The sequence below is a fragment of the Lutjanus erythropterus genome, chromosome 16, assembly GCF_056507025.1.
Source record: "Lutjanus erythropterus isolate fLutEry1 chromosome 16, fLutEry1.hap2, whole genome shotgun sequence".
NCBI lineage: Eukaryota > Metazoa > Chordata > Actinopteri > Lutjaniformes > Lutjanidae > Lutjanus > Lutjanus erythropterus.
In genome coordinates, this window is record NC_139332.1 from 32,921,025 (window position 1) to 32,941,395 (window position 20,371).

General features: G+C 38.0%; 2 protein-coding genes across 7 annotated transcripts; both read right to left on the bottom strand.

Moving 5' to 3' along the window:
* Positions 1-375: 375 nt before the first annotated feature.
* Positions 376-14,130, bottom strand: LOC146313438 (major histocompatibility complex class I-related protein 1-like). Of its 4 annotated transcripts, XM_084739242.1 has the most exons (10): positions 13,971-14,130; positions 11,523-11,792; positions 10,809-11,087; positions 9,751-10,053; positions 5,167-5,436; positions 4,218-4,496; positions 2,584-2,886; positions 2,098-2,199; positions 1,730-1,747; positions 376-1,607 (listed from the first exon to the last, which is right to left on the bottom strand). In XM_084739242.1, exons 1-10 carry the CDS (start codon positions 14,017-14,019, stop codon positions 1,561-1,563), a joined length of 1,920 nt encoding a protein of 639 aa, XP_084595368.1. In that variant the 5' UTR covers positions 14,020-14,130; the 3' UTR covers positions 376-1,560. The 4 variants fall into 4 exon arrangements, 3 of the variants coding, with proteins under 3 accessions (XP_084595368.1, XP_084595366.1, XP_084595367.1); XR_014772055.1 differs by lacking the exons at positions 1,730-1,747; positions 2,098-2,199; positions 2,584-2,886; positions 4,218-4,496; positions 5,167-5,436 and adding exons at positions 7,951-8,754; positions 8,880-8,897; positions 9,242-9,343 and having other exon boundaries at positions 376-518; positions 13,971-14,129; XM_084739240.1 differs by lacking the exons at positions 9,751-10,053; positions 10,809-11,087; positions 11,523-11,792; positions 13,971-14,130 and adding an exon at positions 6,532-6,690.
* Positions 14,131-14,996: 866 nt separating this feature from the next.
* On the bottom strand, positions 14,997-20,171 carry LOC146313439 (major histocompatibility complex class I-related protein 1-like). Of its 3 annotated transcripts, none has more exons than XM_084739244.1 (7): positions 19,948-20,171; positions 19,510-19,782; positions 18,220-18,498; positions 17,100-17,402; positions 16,915-17,021; positions 16,469-16,523; positions 14,997-15,804 (listed from the first exon to the last, which is right to left on the bottom strand). In XM_084739244.1, exons 1-7 carry the CDS (start codon positions 19,994-19,996, stop codon positions 15,794-15,796), a joined length of 1,077 nt encoding a protein of 358 aa, XP_084595370.1. In that variant the 5' UTR covers positions 19,997-20,171; the 3' UTR covers positions 14,997-15,793. The 3 variants fall into 3 exon arrangements, with proteins under 3 accessions (XP_084595370.1, XP_084595369.1, XP_084595371.1); XM_084739243.1 differs by having other exon boundaries at positions 16,465-16,523; XM_084739245.1 differs by lacking the exons at positions 14,997-15,804; positions 16,469-16,523; positions 16,915-17,021 and having other exon boundaries at positions 17,080-17,402.
* Positions 20,172-20,371: the final 200 nt, after the last annotated feature.

Here is a 20,371-nt window from a genome sequence, read left to right on the forward strand (position 1 = left end):
GTAGCCAAAAGCACCTCATCCATATTTTGACTTTATTGTAGGTGCAGAAAAAGCACCGCCTGAAAGCCTCAGAGCATTTACTGGACTGGTTTCAGTGAACAGGACAGAAATGCATCCAAGGACCAAACCATGAAGTGCCTTCGACCAAAGGGGTCCCATATTGTTCCATGCATTTATCTTATGACTTGTCCAGTCTTTGACATTTGACTTTAAATACTAGTTATAATTGAATCTAGATCATTTTTAGTCTGTAACAGTGAGATAATGGCTCACTTGAGAAAGTGTCAGCTGTATCAACATGACAAGATATTATAATGCTGCTAATATTCATATTACTACAACTATACTCACAGAGTAAGGACTAACAAAAAGAGATAAACTTTGGAAAATTGTAGACTTTATTGCACAGTGAAACATTCACACAAAAAGAAGAAGGAATACATTTGATTCAATACACAGAAAAATGCACCAAACGTTAGATGAGCTTTCTTGAGGCCCAGTAGTCGTGATATTCTGACCTATCATTAGATCCTGCAGTGGGTATCAGACCACCTACTGACTTGATTGACAACCTCATGTGAATCACTCAGTCAGTAGTTCAACATAGAGTCCTGCACTGGATCAGACACCTGCAAGTACCCAGCAGGTCACCCACAAAAATGACATATAAGGTAAACAATATATTCACATACATATTTACAAAAACATATTTACATCAATTTGCAGGTGTGGGCATGGGGAAAAAATAAGTAACTGTGGGCAGGCAGCAGGTGAGAACACATGCAATACATGCTTTTCCCCCGTAGACAAATCAGAAATAAAAATGACTGTGCAATATTATTAACACTTACAGAAATATGAAGCCTAATCACCTGCCTCTGACGCCACATCCTGCAAAACAACGGAAAGTGACTGTTTGCTGATTTTTAGCTGGTAGCTAAAACTGATGCCATAAAGGCAAAAATAGTCAGTGGAAGATACCAAATTGTGGACAATACATCGTCGAAGGCCAAGTCAAACATTTGGGAGGATTTTGGTGCCCGTAAAGACTGTGAGAATAATGTCGTCAGTGGCTCTACAGCTTATAAAGAGTTTCAAAAAGTTTTAGCTTTTCATAGCCGTAAGTGAGGCTCATTGTCAGAATGGAAACAAGCTGCAGACAGGAGCTGCACCACAACACACATGAGCGACTGCGTGTGTGTGTGTGTTTAATCACGGGTGTGGGTTGGTTTGGGTCGTGGGACTTATATTCACAGTTAAGGGCAGGTGTAGTTTTGGCTTAGAGATAATCACGGTTAGCGGATCAGTTCTGGTTTTCAGCTTTCAGGGGTTTGGAAAACTGTAACCATGCAGGACTTTGGTCCAACCACCATCGCTGTCTGTCTGATTCCACTAGTTATCAACTCCTGTGAGTAAAACTGGAAAAAAGACAGAGTACAGTTAGACCTGTTCTGTTTGAAAAGTGCTCTGAGATAAATTCTGTTATACAAATCAAATTGACTTGGTTTGATTTAAAGTTATATAAAGTGTCACATGAGATACTCATTTCGTGTTTGTCGCTCAGGTCTTTGGATTCAGTTCCTCAGAGAGCTCAGAGCTGTCGTCAGCTGTAAAATCAGAAACAAAGTGTGTAAAGTTCACTCATCCTGTATAATAATGTGAAACATGTTTTAATCTACAGCATAACGTGTGTCAGATCAGATGAAATACAATAAAAGTATTTACTTACAAGATGGAGGACATTCAGCTGAAATCAAAACAAAAGACAAAAGTTAGAGTTTTAAAAAGTTGAATAGATTTTGTCACCATATCTCCAATGAATATGATCCCCTCTTCTACTCACTCAAACTAAAAAATAAACCCATTCCATTCTTATGTTTACTCCTTATATTATTTATTTGATTTATTTTCTTATCACTTCTCTCCCACACCATCATGGTCTTGTCATATTATAGTGACTCAGGGTCTGAGCCTACAGTACTTTCTGTTGTGTGGTGCAGGGAGATTTATGTTTGTCTCAATTTTGCAACCTGAATAAAAGCATCAACTCAGAGACTAAAATCAAACAACTGAAATCCTTCCATTTTCCTCTCTTACCTTTCTTCTTTTTGTAAACGATGAGTCCAGTGGCAGCGGTGAGGATGAAAGCAAGAACAACCGCTGCAGCAATGATGGGGACGGTCATGTCACTGGGATCCACTGTTGAAGGAAAAAACAACACAACACCTTTTTTTAAACCTTAATTTAGAGAGGTACTGCACACTTAAACATGTTTATTTGAGCCGTAAACTAAATTATATTACTGTACTGTGATAAAAACACATCAATGCTGCAGTTAATGTTGACATTTCTTAATAAATTTATAAATTAAAAGCTATTTAAGAGCTATTTAAGAAATAAGCCATGTTTTAGTTGCCCTTGTCAAAAATAGGTATGTTTGGTTTCCTTCAGCTAAGACTGCATTCTCAGTTGCCCCTCTAGTTATCACAGTCTTTTTGAAGATTAATTGGAGGCTGAATTTGAGGACATAAAGCTAAAATACCCAACAGACATGCAGTCCCACCCAGCAGCCTCTGGTCTTACCCCAGTTGGTCCTGATCTTTGCTTTGTCCAGTTTGGTGACGATGTCGTCCTTCACACCAGAGAGCTGAAACACACACTCGTACCTCCTCCAGTCTTCAGGTGTGACTGATGAAAGGTCCAGGTCAACACTCATCTGGAAGGTTCCATCATGGTTGGGGAGGATCTCTCCGTGGTCCACGTCCTCATGAATCTCCTCTCCATCTTTCCTCCAGAACAGTGAGGATCTCTCAGGGTAGAAACCTGAAGCGTGGCAGCTGACTGGAGAGGAGGACGTCTTCTGGAGGAGAGACACTGAGGGAAGCTCTGCAGATTAAAGAGAGAGAGGGAGAACAGCAACAGAAGAAAACAAGGTAAAAGACAGATGAAAGAAACAGAGCAAAGGGAGAGAATGAAGCAAGTTAATAAAAACACATCGGTAGTAGATATGTTCTTGCTGTTAGCCAACCTAAAAATCATCCCAGTAAACTCCAGAAGGTGTCAAAGCAACACAAATAAGTAAGTAAACACAACAACAAGAATAAACAATGCAATGCAATCAGCTCTGTGAGGCTGTAGCCAACTGAGACACAGTGTTGCTTTGAACTAAATGCTAACGTCAGCATGCTAACAATGTTAAAACCAGCATGCTGATGCTCACAGTTCTGCATGTTAGTCTGTTAATATTAAAACTCATAATCTGTATCATGTAGAAATTTTGACCTGCTGATGGTGTAGAGTGACCAGATGACAATGGATGAAATTTGAGACAGGAGAGTTGGGGTGAGCACATCATGTTGAAGTGATTAAAATAAATTATACTATGGCCCGGGTGAATAATCTTTTCTGATTGGCTGGCAGGTTTGCATCAAAACTTTTAAATGCACATGTAGTTCGGCTCAAGTTTAATCACCAAGTCACGAGTATCATCAAGCCGGTGACTTGATAAACTAATGACCGGGAAAGAAAAACACATCAAAGGCTGATTTTAACATTTCTTTCCATCTGTTTGGAGAATACAACAATTTTGAAGAATTGGATGTAGCAGAGGAGAGAAATGGAGAAGAAAAAAACAACTGAAAAATGGCACAAGGAAGGGAGACCCACTTTCCCTGCTGTGTTTCAGCATTGCTTGACTTGAACTCCATATAGGAAAAGTGGGTCTCAAATCCTTGTGCCACTTTCCAGTTGATTTTTTCTTTACTTCTCCATTTTTCTCTTCTCTGCTGCATCCCATTCTTCTTTTGTTGTATTCTACAAATAGATTGAAAGAAATGTTAAAATCAGCCCCCATCCCTCCGTAATTTATACTGTAACTAACTGCTTGTTTGTAAAAGGGGCTAGAATTACTCCTTGTCATGCTGTGTAACTTTTGAATTTGAGTGTGAAACTTTATTTCATATTATTGGCAAATGACCATGGTATCAGCAGAATAATCAACTTGTAGGTGTGTGTTAAATTATTTGAAATCACTCTGATTTGTGTCGGGTGGTTTGTCGCCTCCATGTCGTGTCTCCAAACCTTGTAATGCACACCTGTTCATTGATTATCCTTTACATAATTTAAAATAACATCAGATTTGTTATTAATATTTGTTGGGTTTGTTAAATACTTGATTCTGATTGGTCAGTTACAGCTTTCTGAGAAGGTAATTCTACCTGTTCTCAGCAGAGACTGCCTGCCAAAGGCCACATACTTCTTCAGCCACTCAGGGAAAATCTCAGTGAGGTAATTCTGGTTGAATTTCGTTTTAGCTTTCTCAGCATCCCATCTCAGTTTGGTGATGAACGCCTCTGGTTTCGGAGCGATCCACGTCAGCGTGTTCAGGTCGAACGATATGAAGTCTTCTCCATTATAACCATACTGATTAAAACCAGTAATTTCTCCGGTCTCATCGTCCCACTCACAGCCACTCACCCTCTGTAAAACATGGACACCTGAGAGAGACAGACAGAAACAGAGACAGAGACAGAGACTGCTGTTACCAAGGATGTGCAGTGGACGGATCCAGCACCTGCATCATGGCTGACATGCTGAGCAGGAGGTCATCGTCAGCTGCTTTAAACTGATATGGGGACATGCTTTAGATGATCAGGGGTGTCCAACTCATTTTAGTTCATGACACATACAACTCAATTTGACCTACAGTATCTTTAAGTTACCACCTGCCTCACTAACCATTTACAAATCAACAGTTTTGGCAGTGGCTGACCAACAGGGTTCAGTCTGATACAGGTTATTTTGTACTAAAGCTGCTAATTGACAGTACAGTGCACATTATAATATTCTGGTTTGGAATCAATGATTGCTCTGCAATTTTCTACACTTTGCAAACTGAAGAAGATTCTTGGATGAGAGGCCAAATGTCTTCAAGAAGCTGCCTTAGATCATAATAACTGGTACTGAAAATGCTACAAACATTTTACAGCATATCGGTCCTCTAGTCCCTAAAGGACAATGTTTTACCTCGTGTGCCCAGTGTGCTTTGTGTTTCCTTTGCCTGTACTGATCAATAATTTGTGCCAATTATTATCTTGAGGCTCTGCAGAGGTTCATTTTACTTTACGACGACGATGCAGATGAAATATAAGACATCACATACTGTACCTCCACTTTGGTTGAAGCGCTGCATCAAACTGTTAATCGTGGCTTTGAAGTAGTTCGGCTGAATGGCAACACACTCTCCAGTGTACAACTCAAAGTGCTGAGGATTGTTTTCGAAAAAGTTCTTCATCCACTCCTGTTTTAGTTCTATTGCTTTTGTGTTGGAGTCGCAGTAAGCCGCCGTGACGTCATCAACCACTGCAGCGCCCACAAACTCTGGGAAGTTTGGGACTCCAGAAGATGCAGTGTAGATATACTTCAGGGAGTGTTTCACTGTGGGAAAAACAAGATTCATACTTTCATTACAGACACATATCATCACATTAATCATAAATATGATGTATCCTGTCTGCAGGGCTGGGAGGGTTACTTTAAAAATGTATCCAGTACAATTACAAGTTACCTGTTAAAAAATGTAATCAGTAACTCACTCTAAGTATCACAATATTAAAGTAAAGTACCTCATTATTTTTAGTTACTTTTGGATTACTCCATACCAAACATGCAAATAAAGACGAGAGTATAAAAGATGTGTCATCTGCTCAGTGTATTTTTTTGGGAAACATACAAAGATAAATAAATAATAATTGTAACAATCATTATCATTGTTATAGTTATTATTAGATGTAAAAAGAGGTGTGTCAGGTATTAACATGTTCTAAAGTTACCTAACATGAAATTTACCTGCCCTGGTGTCTGCATCGCCTGTGACATGAACTGCACAGGTGCTCACTTTAATTACAGGTGTGTCAAACATGATCATCATTCCTTCACACACAGAAGCAGTCAGTCTTAATGGCTTTGTGCCAATAGCCCTTTCTGAAAGAAATCTTACTTTTATCACTAAAAACATGATTTGTTTCCCCCTCTAAACCCAAGAAGGGCTTTTAAAGTGTTAAAAAGAGATCGGATGGTTATATTTACAGCACAGAGCAGGTAAAATAATGCAGAGGATAATCAAGAATATAAGAGTAAACACATATGCAACACATGACGTTATGTTTATTGCACGTTATGACTGTTTGATGCAAGCATTTCTGTCGCAATGTGTGCGCACTGTGTCTGCTGCAGTATAGTATATCCCGTTTGATTTTAAAATGTAATCCTGCTAAGTAATCCCCGTTTTTATTTATGTACCGGTAATCTGATTACATTTTTTTTTCTGTACTGTCAGGGACTACAGTTACCCCTATTTTGTATCCCAATTACGTAACGCCGTTACATGTAATCCGTTACTCTCCAAGCCTGCCTGTCTGACTCATTTCAAACATTTAGATTTTTCAGGTATCTAAACTGAAACTAACGTTGTGTACTGTAGATCAACGCAGGTACAAAACGCTTAAAGTAAAGATCTGTATGTCATCTTACCTGCTGATGAAACGTGACAGAAGAGAAGCAACAGAAATAACATTTCCATCCTGTTTTGGTGAAGATTTGTGGGTAAAGGACCGAAACGATTCAGCTGTTTTGACTCAGGCTCCATGTTTCAGACAGCAGCGTCCCTGCCTGCAGGACAGTGGGCGTGTTTCTGTCCTTAAAGAGATAAACAAGTGATTCCGAGGATCATTTCTCCCCATTTTTTGTATTTTTTTCTTCATTAGTAATATATACAGTCAGTCAGTCATACAGGCTCAAAGACAATAACTAAATGGAATAAGGAGAAACATAAACAAACAATCAAACAGTCAATCGCCGTATTTTCTTCTATAAATTTATGTTGTCTTATACCACTGAACTCTCTTTTTTAACTGTCCCTTAAAAAGTACGAGTCACAGTGACTATTAATATTTCTTGTCATTAACTATTTGCACATCAGCAGCTACATTCAATGCAGCACTTCAGAAAAAATATTTTAATGATAACAAACAGGCTTGTTGGACTTTTATTGGACACATATGGGACTAAAACAGTTAAAATCAGATGTGTTGTTTGCTTTGACCCCAGTCTTGAAGGGCTGTTGTTCGTTTTGCAGGTCACCAGATGTCACTGTGCTGCAGAGTTTGAGGCCACAAAGCTTCTTCAGCCTTCATCCGCCTTTCACTAGTTCTGACTCAATTAACAAAGGGACTGTAGAAAAAAACAGTGAGATGGGGGAGTGAGTCTCCTGTTTAATTTTTATATTAAAAAGAAAGCCATCACTAGCATTACTAATAAGTAATGTGTGTGTAAAGAGTAAAGGGACTCAATGTGACATAGTGATAAGCAGGATGAAGCTGTGTCTGATCCTGGTGGCCGAACAGAATTTAGGACAAGGGGACAAAATTTTCTAGATGTGGCCCCCCGTCCACACCCACGCCAGCATCATCAGTGAATGCCAGTTATGTCAATCAGCAGATTAAAATAAAAAGAAAATGGAAATTCATCATTCAAATCACTGTTGATCATTGATATCTCTGATGAGGACTGATTAAGTTTGATCTGGGACCAAACTGAATTATCCAGTCTATATAAATCTTTGTCCAGTCTTTGACATTTGCCCTTATATACTAGTTATAATTGAATCAAGATCATTTTTAGTCTGTAACAGTGAGATAATAGCCCACTTGAGAAAGTGTCAGCTGTATCAACATGACAAGATATTATAATGCTGCTAATATTCATATTAATGCAACTATACTCACAGAGTAAGGACTGACACAAAGAGACAAACTTTGGAAAACTGTGGACTTTATTGCAAAGTGAAAAAATCACATAAAAAGAAGGAGGAATACATTTGATTCAATACACAGAAAAATGCACCAAACGTTAGATGAGCATTTCTGAGACCCAGTAGTCGTGATATTTGACCTATCATTAGATCCTGGATTAATAGAGTCCTGCACTGGGTCAGACACCTGCAAGTACCCAGCAGGTAACCCACAAAAATGGCATGTAAGGTAAACAATATATTTACATATTTACAAAAACATATGGGAAAACGGAACGTCACTGTTGTCAGTGGATTTACAGCTTGTTAAGAGTTTCAAAAAGTTTTAGCTTTTCGTAGCTGTAAGTGAGGTTCATCGTCAGAATGGAAACAAGCTGCAGGAGGACAGACGCTGCACCACAACACATGTAGGACTTTGGTCCAACCACCATCCCTGTCTGTCTGGTTCCACTAGTTATCAACTCCTGTGAGTAAAACTGGGAAAAATGCATGTTTACAGAAACCTGTAATTCATGTCATTATTCCAAAGTCATGAAACAATATTCAAAAATGACCAAAACACTCATTTAATGTGTTTAAGTTGGATATAAAAGATGTTAGTGCAATAATATAAAAGAAAGTATAAAAAATAAAGATTTGTGGGGAAAAATCTGACAAAATTTAAAAATAGACATTTAACATTTACATATCAAACAAATAAATTATAACCCCTTTCGTTGCAGCTATTTTAAATCTGTAATTGTTGGGTCTCTGTAAATAATATCAGAAAGAGTACAGTTAGACCTGTTCTGTTTGAAAAGTGCTCTGAGATAAATTCTGTTATACAAATCAAATTGACTTGGTTTGATTTAAAGTTATATAAAGTGTCACATGAGATACTCATTTAGTGTTTGTCGCTCAGGTCTTTGGATTCAGTTCCTCAGAGAGCTCAGAGCTGTCGTCAGCTGTAAAATCAGAAACAAAGTGTGTAAAGTTCACTCATCCTGTATAATAATGTGAAACATGTTTTAATCTACAGCATAATGTGTGTCAGATCAGATGAAATACAATAAAATGATGTTTTACTTACAAGATGGAGGACATTCAGCTGAAATCAAAACAAAAGACAAATAATTTAAGTTAGTTTTAAAAAGTTTAATAGATTTTGTCACCATCTCCAGTGAATATGATCCCCTCTTCTACTCACTCAAACTAAAAAATAAACCCATTCCATTCTTATGTTTACTCTTTATTTGATTTATTTTCTCATCACTTCTCTCCCACATCATTATGGTCTTGTCATATTATAGTGACTCAGGGTCTGAGCCTACAGTACTTTCTGTTGTGTGGTGCAGGGAGATTTATGTTTGTCTCAATTTTGCAACCTAAATAAAAGCATCAACTCAGAGACTAAAATCAAAGAACTGAAATCCTTCCATTTTCCTCTCTTACCTTTCTTCTTTTTGTAAACGATGAGTCCAGTGGCAGCGGTGAGGATGAAAGCAAGAACAACCGCTGCAGCAATGATGGGGACGGTCATGTCACTGGGATCCACTGTTGAAGGAAAAAACAACACAACACCTTTTTTTAAACCTTAATTTAGAGAGGTACTGCACACTGAAACATGTTTGAGCCGTAAACTAAATTATATTACTGTACTGTGATAAAAACACATCAAAGCTGGAGTTATTGTTGACATTTCTTAATTATTTTAAAAACTGCGTTTCATGGATTGAAAATGGCTCAAAACACCACCCACTGTTTTAAAATCACCCTGTGTTTTGCAAGACCAATGCTTACACAGACTGGACCATTTGCAGGGCCTCTACATCATGACATTTATATTTTTACATTTATATTAAATGTTAATGCACTCTTTGCACCCCTCTTAGTATTTTCTAATTTTGCTGCTAAAATACAGACATGCAGTCCCACTCAGCAGCCTCTGATCTCAGTCTTACCTTCATTGGTCCTGATCACGTCTTTGTCCAGTCTGGTGACGATGTCGTCCTTCACACCAGAGAGCTGAAACACACACTCGTACCTCCTCCAGTCTTCAGGTGTGACTGATGAAAGGTCCAGGTCAACACTCATCTGGAAGGTTCCATCATGGTTGGGGAGGATCTCTCCGTGGTCCACGTCCTCATGAAGCTCCTCTCCATCTTTCCTCCAGAACAGTGAGGCTCTGTCAGGGTAGAAACCTGAAGCGTGGCAGCTGACTGGAGAGGAGGACGTCTTCTGGAGGAGAGACACTGAGGGAAGATCTGGAGAGACAGAGACAGAGAGAGAGAGAGAGAGAGAGAGAGAGAGAGAGAGAGAGAGAGAGAGAGAGAGAGAGAGAGAGAGAGAGAGAGAGACAGGTTCGGAAGAAAAAAGACAGATGAAAGAAACAGAGCAAAGGGAGAGAATGAAGCAGTTAAAGACATGTAAGTTAATAAAAACACATCACAGTTGTTTGCACAGTGTCAAAGCTGATTCACATCAGTACTAGAAGTTTTTTTTTTCTTTCCTTCTCTATTTCTGTTTCCTCTGCTGCATCCCATTCTTTTTGAAATTGTTGTATTCTCCAAATAGATAGAAAGAAATGTTAAAATCAGCCCCCATCCTGTAGTAATTTAAACTGAAACAAAGTTCCTGGTTTTGAAAGGGGCTAGAATTACTCGTCGTCATGATAACAGTAAGCTCTTGCTTTGTAACTTTTGATTTTGAGAATGAAACTTTCATTAAAAAAATAAATAAATCAGTGAATGCTATTATGTCTTATTGCTGACAAATGACCATGGTATCAGCAGAATAATCAACTTGTAGATGTGTGTTAAATTATTTGAAATCACTCTGCTTTGTGTCGGGTGGTTCTTCACCTCCATGTCGTGTTTCCAAACCTTGTAATGCACACCTGTTCATTGATTATTCTTTACATAATTTAAAATAACATCAGATTTGTTATTAATATTTGTTGGCTTTGTTAAATACTTGATTCTGATTGGTCAGTTACAGCTTTCTGAGAAGGTAATTCTACCTGTTCTCAGCAGAGACTGCCTGCCAAAGGCCACATACTTCTTCAGCCACTCAGGGAAAATCTCAGTGAGGTAATTCTGGTTGAATTTCATTCTAGCTTTCTCAGCATCCCATCTCAGTTTGGTGATGAACGCCTCTGGTTTCGGAGCGATCCACGTCAGCGTGTTCAGGTCGAACGATATGAAGTCTTCTCCATTATAACCATACTGATTAAAACCAGTAACCTCTCCGGTCTCATCGTCCCACTCACAGCCACTCACTCTCTGTAAAACATGGACACCTGAGAGAGACAGAGAGAGACAGAGACAGAGACAGAGACTGCTGTTACCAAGGATGTGCAGTGGACAGATCCAGCACCTGCATCATGGCTGACATGCTGAGCAGGAGGTCATTGTCAGCTGCTTTAAACTGATATGGTGACATGCTTTAGATGATCAGGGGTGTCTAACTCATTTTAGTTCATGACACATACAACTCAATTTGATCTAAAGTGGTCTGGATCAGTGAAACCACTATATAATAATCTATAAATAACAACACATCCAATTTGTTCCTTTTTTATTGTAAAGAGGTGCAAGTACATTCACCAACACCAACTAAACTGGCAGCTAATGAGTTAAAAGATTAAACTGTAGATGATTTATTCTGATTATTAGAGGTTCATTTTACTTTACAGCTATGATGCAGATGAAATATAAGACATCACATACTGTACCTCCACTTTGGTTGAAGCGCCGCTTCAAACTGTGAATCGTGGCTTTGAAGTAGTTCGGCTGAATGGCAACACACTCTCCAGTGTACAACTCAAAGTGCTGAGGATTGTTTTCGAAAAAGTTCTTCATCCACTCCTGTTTTAGTTCTATTGCCTTTATGTTGGAGTCGCAGTAAGCAGCTGTGATGTCATCAACCACTGCAGCGACCACAAACTCTGGGAAGTTTGGGACTCCAGAAATTGCAGTATAGAAATACTTCAGAGAGTGTTTCACTGTGGGACAAACAAGATTCATACATTTAGTATATATATATACACACATCATCCTCATCATACTCATAAATATTATGTTTTTCAACACTTTAGATTATGGCCCACAATGCACGGTGTAATTATTTGTACTGACGGTCAAACAGTAAAGTACTGATTTATTCATGTAGAAGAGAACAAGATATTAGAAAGTAAGAGTTAGGAGTTAGAGAGTGTACAAGGTGGAAAGTTTATAATGTAGGTACTGTATTTTGAGCAAATGTTTCGAGCAGCAGTTCGGGGTTTGGGTAAACTTTCAAAAGGACATATTTTTATCGAACACCGAGTTAATTATGAACTTGATCATCCCTGAGAGACGCTCACAAACGAGCATCCTATTAATGTTTGTTCATGAAGTGAAGTTATTTTACTGTCATGCTGAGTTTGAAGGTGATGCAGTGAACCACAGCTTGTTGTATTATACTTTAAGTTTGACACGGTGCAATGACTCTCAATCTAAGTTATTATAGTTTTGTATTTTTCAGTGTTTTTTATTTTTTATTTTCTTTTTAATTCTGGTTTTCTGTTCAGTTTACTTGTAGTTAGTTTCCATGGTAGTTTTGCTTTTTAGTTCAGTTTATTTTGTAAAATGTTTTGTTTTAGTTTTCTTTATCATAATATGGGGAGTATTTTTGTCAGCGGCAAAATTTTAGAAGGTATTACAACACAATAAATATATTGACTGATGCCTCCTTATTTTTGACCAGATTAACAAACGAACTAAAGATATTTCCTTGTTATTTAATTTTAGTGACTTTTGTAAGAACAGTACATATGTTTATTTAATTTCTGTTGCCTCAGAGGCGTAGTTTTTGTTTTTACTTCAATTAACTAAAATGTTTTTTCACACCTAAGTTTTTAGTTTAGTTTTAGAACAAATTCTCAGTAAAGTTTTTCAATGACTTGTGTTTGTGTCCTTCACTGTTTGCGGCAGCAGTTTTGATCCTGTGACAGGACAATAAAATTAATCATCTACTCTAACTGCCTCATCATAAAAGAGATTTTCTTGACTACTTCCTGTACATAACAACAATGAACAAAACTCTGCAACAACAATCGACATAAACCTGAATCACCTCATGATTCTGAATTCCCCTCTAAGTAAGTCGGCCTAATTTATAACATTAAAGCTCTAACACAGTTTTACACACAGCTTTAGGCCTACAGTATGTTCCTGAATACACGTCTGGACATTTGTTTGTTCAGAAGTCAAAACATAGATGTACACAAATTCAATTGTTGATCTTCACTTTGTTATTATCTGTCCTCCTCCATGAATGTAAGTATATGATCATTTTGAACTAAATCACAGCACATCTATAAAATGCTACAGAATTTACAACAATATCTCACCCCAAACATCCTTTGTTGTAATATCTGTAATATCCAGTCTCTGTGATATTAGAATAGATAGATAAACCCACTTAGAATTCTGGGAAACTGTGATGATCATATTTCAATTTTTTTTTTTGACATTTATAGCACTGAAAAAAAAATCTCTGCACACCTGAATGTGTGACAGGTGCGTCGGAGGAAGATTCAGCTCAAAGACAGTTAGAGAAACTCCCGCACACTGTCTCGCTTTCTGCTGATATATTTGTTAAATATCGACGTTACGGTCTAAACGACCTTCATCAGGTTTACTGGCAGCACCCAAACATTCCCACACATACACAAACATATACACTGCCTCCATTTCCAACTGTCCAATCAGAGGACTGCTGAGATTGATGAACACCTGAAACTGATTAATGCGTCATCAGACAGACAATAGAGCTGAAAAAAAATCACTAAATCACAATAAACCTTAAAAATGCATTTTATCTTATATACCAGACAAGTTAAAAAACTGATAAATCAAGTATCATCATATATCATCTTATGCATCATCGTATAATAAATATATCGATCCCAAAAACTTCCATTAATGGACATCAGACACACAGGATGAATAGAACCAACAGGTAGGTTCACATCATATCATTAAATAGATTTTATGGATGTGAACCTGTGTATTGACATTAATTCTACACTGACTGTCTTATCAGAAACGGAAGTGTAGCTTCAAGTCACCACTGTTTTACTGTTAAACTGACAAACTGCCTAAAGTGTTTCAAGGAAAGATATAAGATTTGATCTTACCTGGATGCACAGCGTGACACAACAGAGACAACAATATGAAGGTCTTCATGTTTTTTATTAGAAGTTAATAAGTTTTATCAGCTCATTCTCTTCAGTCTGCGAACAACAGGTGAGTCGAGGCTTCTGGTTTTCTGTGGGTTCAAAGGTCTGAGATTTTCATTTGGATAATGTGACTCCTCCCTTCCTTCACTCTGCCTCAGCTGTTGAAGGCGTTTGATACCAAAAAGAGCAGATAAGACTGAGGGGCAATAAAATCAGTGGTAAACATGAGGCTCCGCCTAGTGGTGGGTGGGGGACCAGTGCAGGAAATATTTAACGAAATACAATATTTTCTCTCAATGCAGCATACAATAGCAATAGAACAACTAAAAATCTGTCCAGTTCACCAAAATAGTGACACAATAACTGCAGGAAGTTTGTGTCAAAGAGATTTGAATGAATTTTGAGCTGATTATTTTCTGTGTGTCTTAACTGCATACTTTTCTAATTCAGGATGAGGCTGTTCAGCAGCTCTGTGAATAAAACCTGTGTTCAGGTCTTCACCATGCTCTTATTCTGTCAGATTTTAAAAAAAAAAAGAAACTCTAAATCTTAAATAATAATCTAAATGCCAAGAATAACATTTTTAATTTTATTCAGAGATATAAATGAAATGCTGAGATAAAAGCCTACAGTAAATATATATATTTTTTAAAGTTTTCTCACACCAGCATGCGGAAAACGGATGCAAAGAAGAGATGGATTCACATGCACAAACATGCACATGCAGCCATCATGGGTGAACAGAGACGCCTGAAATATAACAAAAACACAGGGAGTGTGAAGTTGTTTCCCGCTCAGGAGGCAATAACTTCAACTCTTTACATAGCAAATGGTTGTTTGCTGACATCTAAAGTTGTATTTAGCACCTTTAAAACCAAGAAGTTCTCACGACCCCCCTGGGGAGGATCACCTCCCACTTTGAAAACCTTACTGGATCGACTATGAACTCAAAATTGTGCGCATAAAAAACATCCATTAGGTTTCCATCATAGTTTTATTAGTTGTTGAAAGTTAACCATGAATCATAACTGTACTGAAAGATGCAACACTCAACTCAACACACACATGCATAATTTAAGACACAGCATTTCAGACAAGAGCAAATCCTAAAAAAACAGAAAACATTAATAATAACAACAAAATGAATGACATGTAAGAGCAGCTAAAAAGATAATATAAAGATATGTTTATGTAAACATTTATAATCTCCAGTTCCAGAGGATCTCAGAGGACCAACAGTTTTCATATTGTACAAGCAGCTCAGTGATTTATCTTCAGGCTATTCAGTGATTTATCTTCATAAGATTTTCTTATTGATTTTGTGACACAATGAAGAGACATGAGTTAACAACTAGTGCAAAGTCTTCATTAGTGTGTTTCAAAGGTGGAAACACAACAAGTCCATTATCCAAGACTGGAAGTCCTTCTAATCACAACCAAAGACAGATGACTGACTAATAATATAAACTAGATAAGGTCCAACACATCATTCTCTTTTTTCTCTTTAGATCTTTGGTCCAGAAAAAATGAAAACAGCAGCATCATTTCTCTCATGGAGGATTTCCCTCTGCAGCTGTCACTTCAATATTCTTCTCTGGTTGGTAAATGAATTCGCACTTGACCAGTTTGACTTAAGCTGTGATGTTCTGACAGGTTCTATCACTTAACATCTCAGTGTTAAATATAAACACATGTTGATGTCTTTAGCAAATCAGGATTAAGTATTTTCTATTAGAGAAATAACAGTTCACAGTAACATCACTGGAGTTCTCCTCTAATCTTCACCGGGAGCCTGTCAAGACAGATTTAATACATGAAAAGATGAATTACGAATTATTCTAGTTAATACTGGACATTAATAATGTTTGTTATATCAGTGATTTATCTGTTCCTGGGAGTGTTGGAAAATAACTAAGTTTATTGACTCAAGTTGTAATTGTGTGCATTTTTGAGGCAACTGTCCTCTACTTGAGTACTTTTTATTTTTATGCTATTTTTTTATTTCTATGACACCACATTTCAGAGGGGAATGTGGACTTTTGCCTGACAGCTATAGTAACTTTTCAGATTTTAAATTTACTTTAAAAACACATGATAACTGATTGATGGCCAAAATTTTCAAAATTCTGATAATACTTTTGCATTTCAGGAGGATTTTAAATGCAGGACTTTGACTTATAAAAAAAGTACTTTTACATTGTTGATTTGATACATTTATTAAAGTAACGAATCTGAATACTGATTACTTCCACTGTTGATTTCTGGTTTAACAGGTATCAAGTTTGTGTTTGGAGAAGTACGTTAAAACCCAGTGAGACTGAGATAAAATCTGTCTTCATGCAGAATATCCTTGTGAATCCTAAACATCAGCTGCATGTGAAATACAGGATGAAAACTGTAAATTAAGTCAGTGTTCTGATATGTGCAGAATACAGTTGAAACAAAGACGTACTCACTGCGATCAGTCAGGAGCTCAATTTCTGTCTGACGACGATGATGATGAGCCTCGAGCTAGAAGCAGAAAATTAAGCAAAATTATTTAAACTGAAATGATATGATTATATATGAAAAGCAGGCCTGGACATGAATGATTGATTACTAATCACCACAAGCAAACAATACCAGATACAGTAAATTCTTAATAATAGAGCAATAAATCCAATTTATTTTAGTTTTCATGAAGGAAAACTTAATATTTCCAAGCCTGAAATACAGATATTATAGATATTACAGTATTAAAAGTTAAATTTAGGAAAGGTTGACACTTTCCTCATAAATTTCACATATTTCTGCAGTTCACATTTTTTTCAAAGCTTTTATCCTTTCAGGATAAATATGTTTTTTTGACATATGCATGTTGCCTGTTAAATCAGACAGTGGAGTAAAACTTTTTTCCCTCAACATTTTCAGTTCTTCTCCAGATGAAGCTTCCAATGATGCAGAGTGTCAGCAGCAGCAGACCCACAACTCCTCCAAGAACAGCCTCAGCAGGAAACCCTAAAGAAGAACCTGGAACCAAAACAGAACATTCACACTTTGTCTCTACAACTGGAGGAAGATGCATAAGTTATCTGATCTCAGTCTTACCTTCGTTGGTCCTGATCACTGCTTTGTCCAGTTTGGTGACGATGTCGTCCTTCACACCAGAGAGCTGAAACACACACTCGTACCTCCTCCAGTCTTCAGGTGTGACTGATGAAAGGTCCAGGTCAACACTCATCTGGAAGGTTCCATCATGGTTGGGGAGGATCTCTCCGTGGTCCACGTCCTCATGATGCTCCTCTCCATCTTTCCTCCAGAACAGTGAGAATCTGTCAGGGTAGAAACCTGAAGCGTGGCAGCTGACTGGAGAGGAGGACGTCTTCTGGAGGAGAGACACTGAGGGAAGCTCTGGAGAGGCAGAGAAAGATTAATGCCTTTTTTTACACGTATGTTTTCTTAGTATCATTCTTCTTCTTCAGTGCCGTTCTTGGTGCCTTATCTCTGCTGACAGTTGATAAGGAGAATAGTCTGAAACCAACAGCATGATGTCAGTCACAATGCCCATCTGCTTGCTTGTGCACAGGCTTGTACATTCAAGATACAATCCAATCAGATTGCTCCATAACTCTACTGGTGGTGAGAAACTCCACCTTTAAGGTAGAAATGTATGACTCTGTGCTTAGACTTGTGACTGGCCAAAGTGCAATGTGCAGAATTAATGTTCTCTGAGTTACTGTCAGCTGAAAATGACGGCAGGTGAAATAAATGATCTACTGCTGCTTTAAGTGAATTCACAACTGAAGGCGCAACAGATAAGTTAAAATCAGCATGTTGAAAAAATCTTTTAGGAGAATAGACTACATGTGCAGCTCAATACAAACATCTTATGAGCTGTAAGAACATATGACAGAACTACACAACAACAAGAAAGATCAGTTTTTATGGTTCAGAGAAAACCAGTAAGACTTAATGTCTTATAAACATAATATATAACATAAACTTATTTAACTCAAGCTGAGACTGTGCACTGGCCATCACAGTCTCAGCTTTAATAGAAAGTACTGTCAGCGCGTCCCAAGTCTCTGATTGGTTAGGACTGAGTCAGATATTACCACCATAGAAAACAGACAAAAAGAAGCCAATGTTGGACTGATTGCATTGATAATACAATGGCTGTTCAGTCTGTGCAGGCTGTATGAATGTTGTTGTATCTGTGTGATTCTACCTGTCCTCTGCAGATACTTCCTGCCATACGCCACATAGTTCTTCAGCAGCTCTGGGTAAATCTGAGAGAGGTACGTCTCAGTTTCTTTTATTCGAGGTTTCTCAGCATCCCATCTCAGTTTGGTTGCGACAGCCTGCGGTTTAAGAGCGATCCATGTCGATGTCTTCAGGTCAAATGCCATGAAGTCTTCTCCGTCATATCCGTACTTTAAAAAACCATTAACCTCTCCAGTCTCATCATCCCACTTACAGCCATCTATCCTCTGTAAAACATGGACACCTGAGAGAGAGAGAGAGAGAGAGAGAGAGAGAGACAGAGACAGAAACAAATGAAATCTCCAGTGCAAAGATGATCTTAACAATATGTCAGTAATAGTAATCACAACATTTTACTACTACAATGAGTACAGTGAGAAGCTGGAACTTAGTTTGAACCAGCAGTTTGAGGATTATTTTTAAATGTGCATTGTTTTTTTGTATGCATCCTACTTAGATTAATTTAATTTATTGGCTTTATATCAAGGTGGTAGTTGTAGTTCTCTTTGTGCTACCCACATAAACAAAAGCTTATATTAAAATATGATTATAATGATCTTATGACCCATTAAGTGTGTGGTGGTGCCCTCATCTGCAGTGACCTGTCCTCGCCTCATACTTCCTTATTTTCTAATGATGTGTTTGGGACACTTAACCAACCCCAAAAGGTCATCATATAATGGCCTGCGAATGAGAGACAATGATCATCTGTCTGTCTGTCTGGTGCATTTATAAACAGCAACTGACAAATCCTGCATATCACACTTTTAAATAAAAACATTAAACACAAGGATTTCAGAAGCTGTAAGATACTGTAATGTAAGCAGTCAAAGTAGATATGAGAAATGGTGAATTAGTGCTATTCTGACTGTGTTTGTGTGTGTGTGTGTGTGTGTGTGTGTGTGTGTGTGTGTGTGTGTGTGTGTGTGTGTGTGTGTGTGTGGGTACATGCACACACATACTTCATGCCACCCCTGCATAGGTCAGTGCCCACTTTGGTCACCCCAGTTAAAAAAGTCAGGACACACCCCTGGTTTAGCAAACGAGCCTAGCAAACACCTCATTGATGGTTGGCATGTAGACTGTCAGGTATGATAGGACCGCTGTGGGTTGCGCCACTGTTGGCAAACTTTTATGACATGCTTTATTATGTGAATAATTATCATGATGCTTTGTAGAAGGTTAATTTATGACACAATCAAGATGCAGAGGAGTTTATAAGAATAAGTGAAATGAAACATATTATATACTGTACCTCCACTGTGGTTGAAGTGCTGGTTCAAACTATCAATTGTGGCTTTGAAGAACGCTGGCAGGTACTCAAAACACTTCTCATCGTACCACTTCAAGCGCTGAGGATTGTTTTCAATAAACGTTCTCACCCAGTCCTGTTTTAGTTCTATTATTTTTTTGTTGGTGTCGCAGTAACCCACCAGGACGTCATCAACCTCTGCAGAACCCACAAACTCTGGGAAATTATTCTGGAGTCCAGAAGATGCAGTGTAGAAAAACTTCAGGGAATGTTTCACTGCAGGACAAACAAGGTTTATACATTCAGTATAAATATGCACACATCATCATCATCATCATCACACTCAGTATGATTCAGCTGAAACATGTCATCAGGGAACTCAATTACTGCTTGGGCCCCACAGGAAAGAATTTAAACTAAAGATTTAAACTGTGATCTTACCTGCTGATGAAATGTGACAGAGAAGAAGCAACAAAAATAACTTTCCCATATTGTTTTGATGAGATGTGTTGGTAAAAGACCGAGCTGCTTCAGCTGCTTTGTCTTCTGTTCGATGATGCTTCCTCTTGGAGGAGGGAGGTGGGTGTGTTTCTGTTCTGTTTAGAGATTAGTGGATGATCAAGCCTGTTTCTCACCTGTGACAAGACAATCTGATAAAGTGTAGTCTAGGGATAAAACATGATGAAATGCATCAAGACTTTTAGCAAGAGCCTAAACTCTTCCTGCAAATACTTTTCTTTCATTGCCAGCACCTGAACGCAGTGCCTGCCACGCCCTCCTGCCTCTGTGGTTAGACAAAACAAACAGTCACCTGCCACAGTTTATGGCATTTATGCTCACTGATGTTGTCCTTCCACTCTGACTA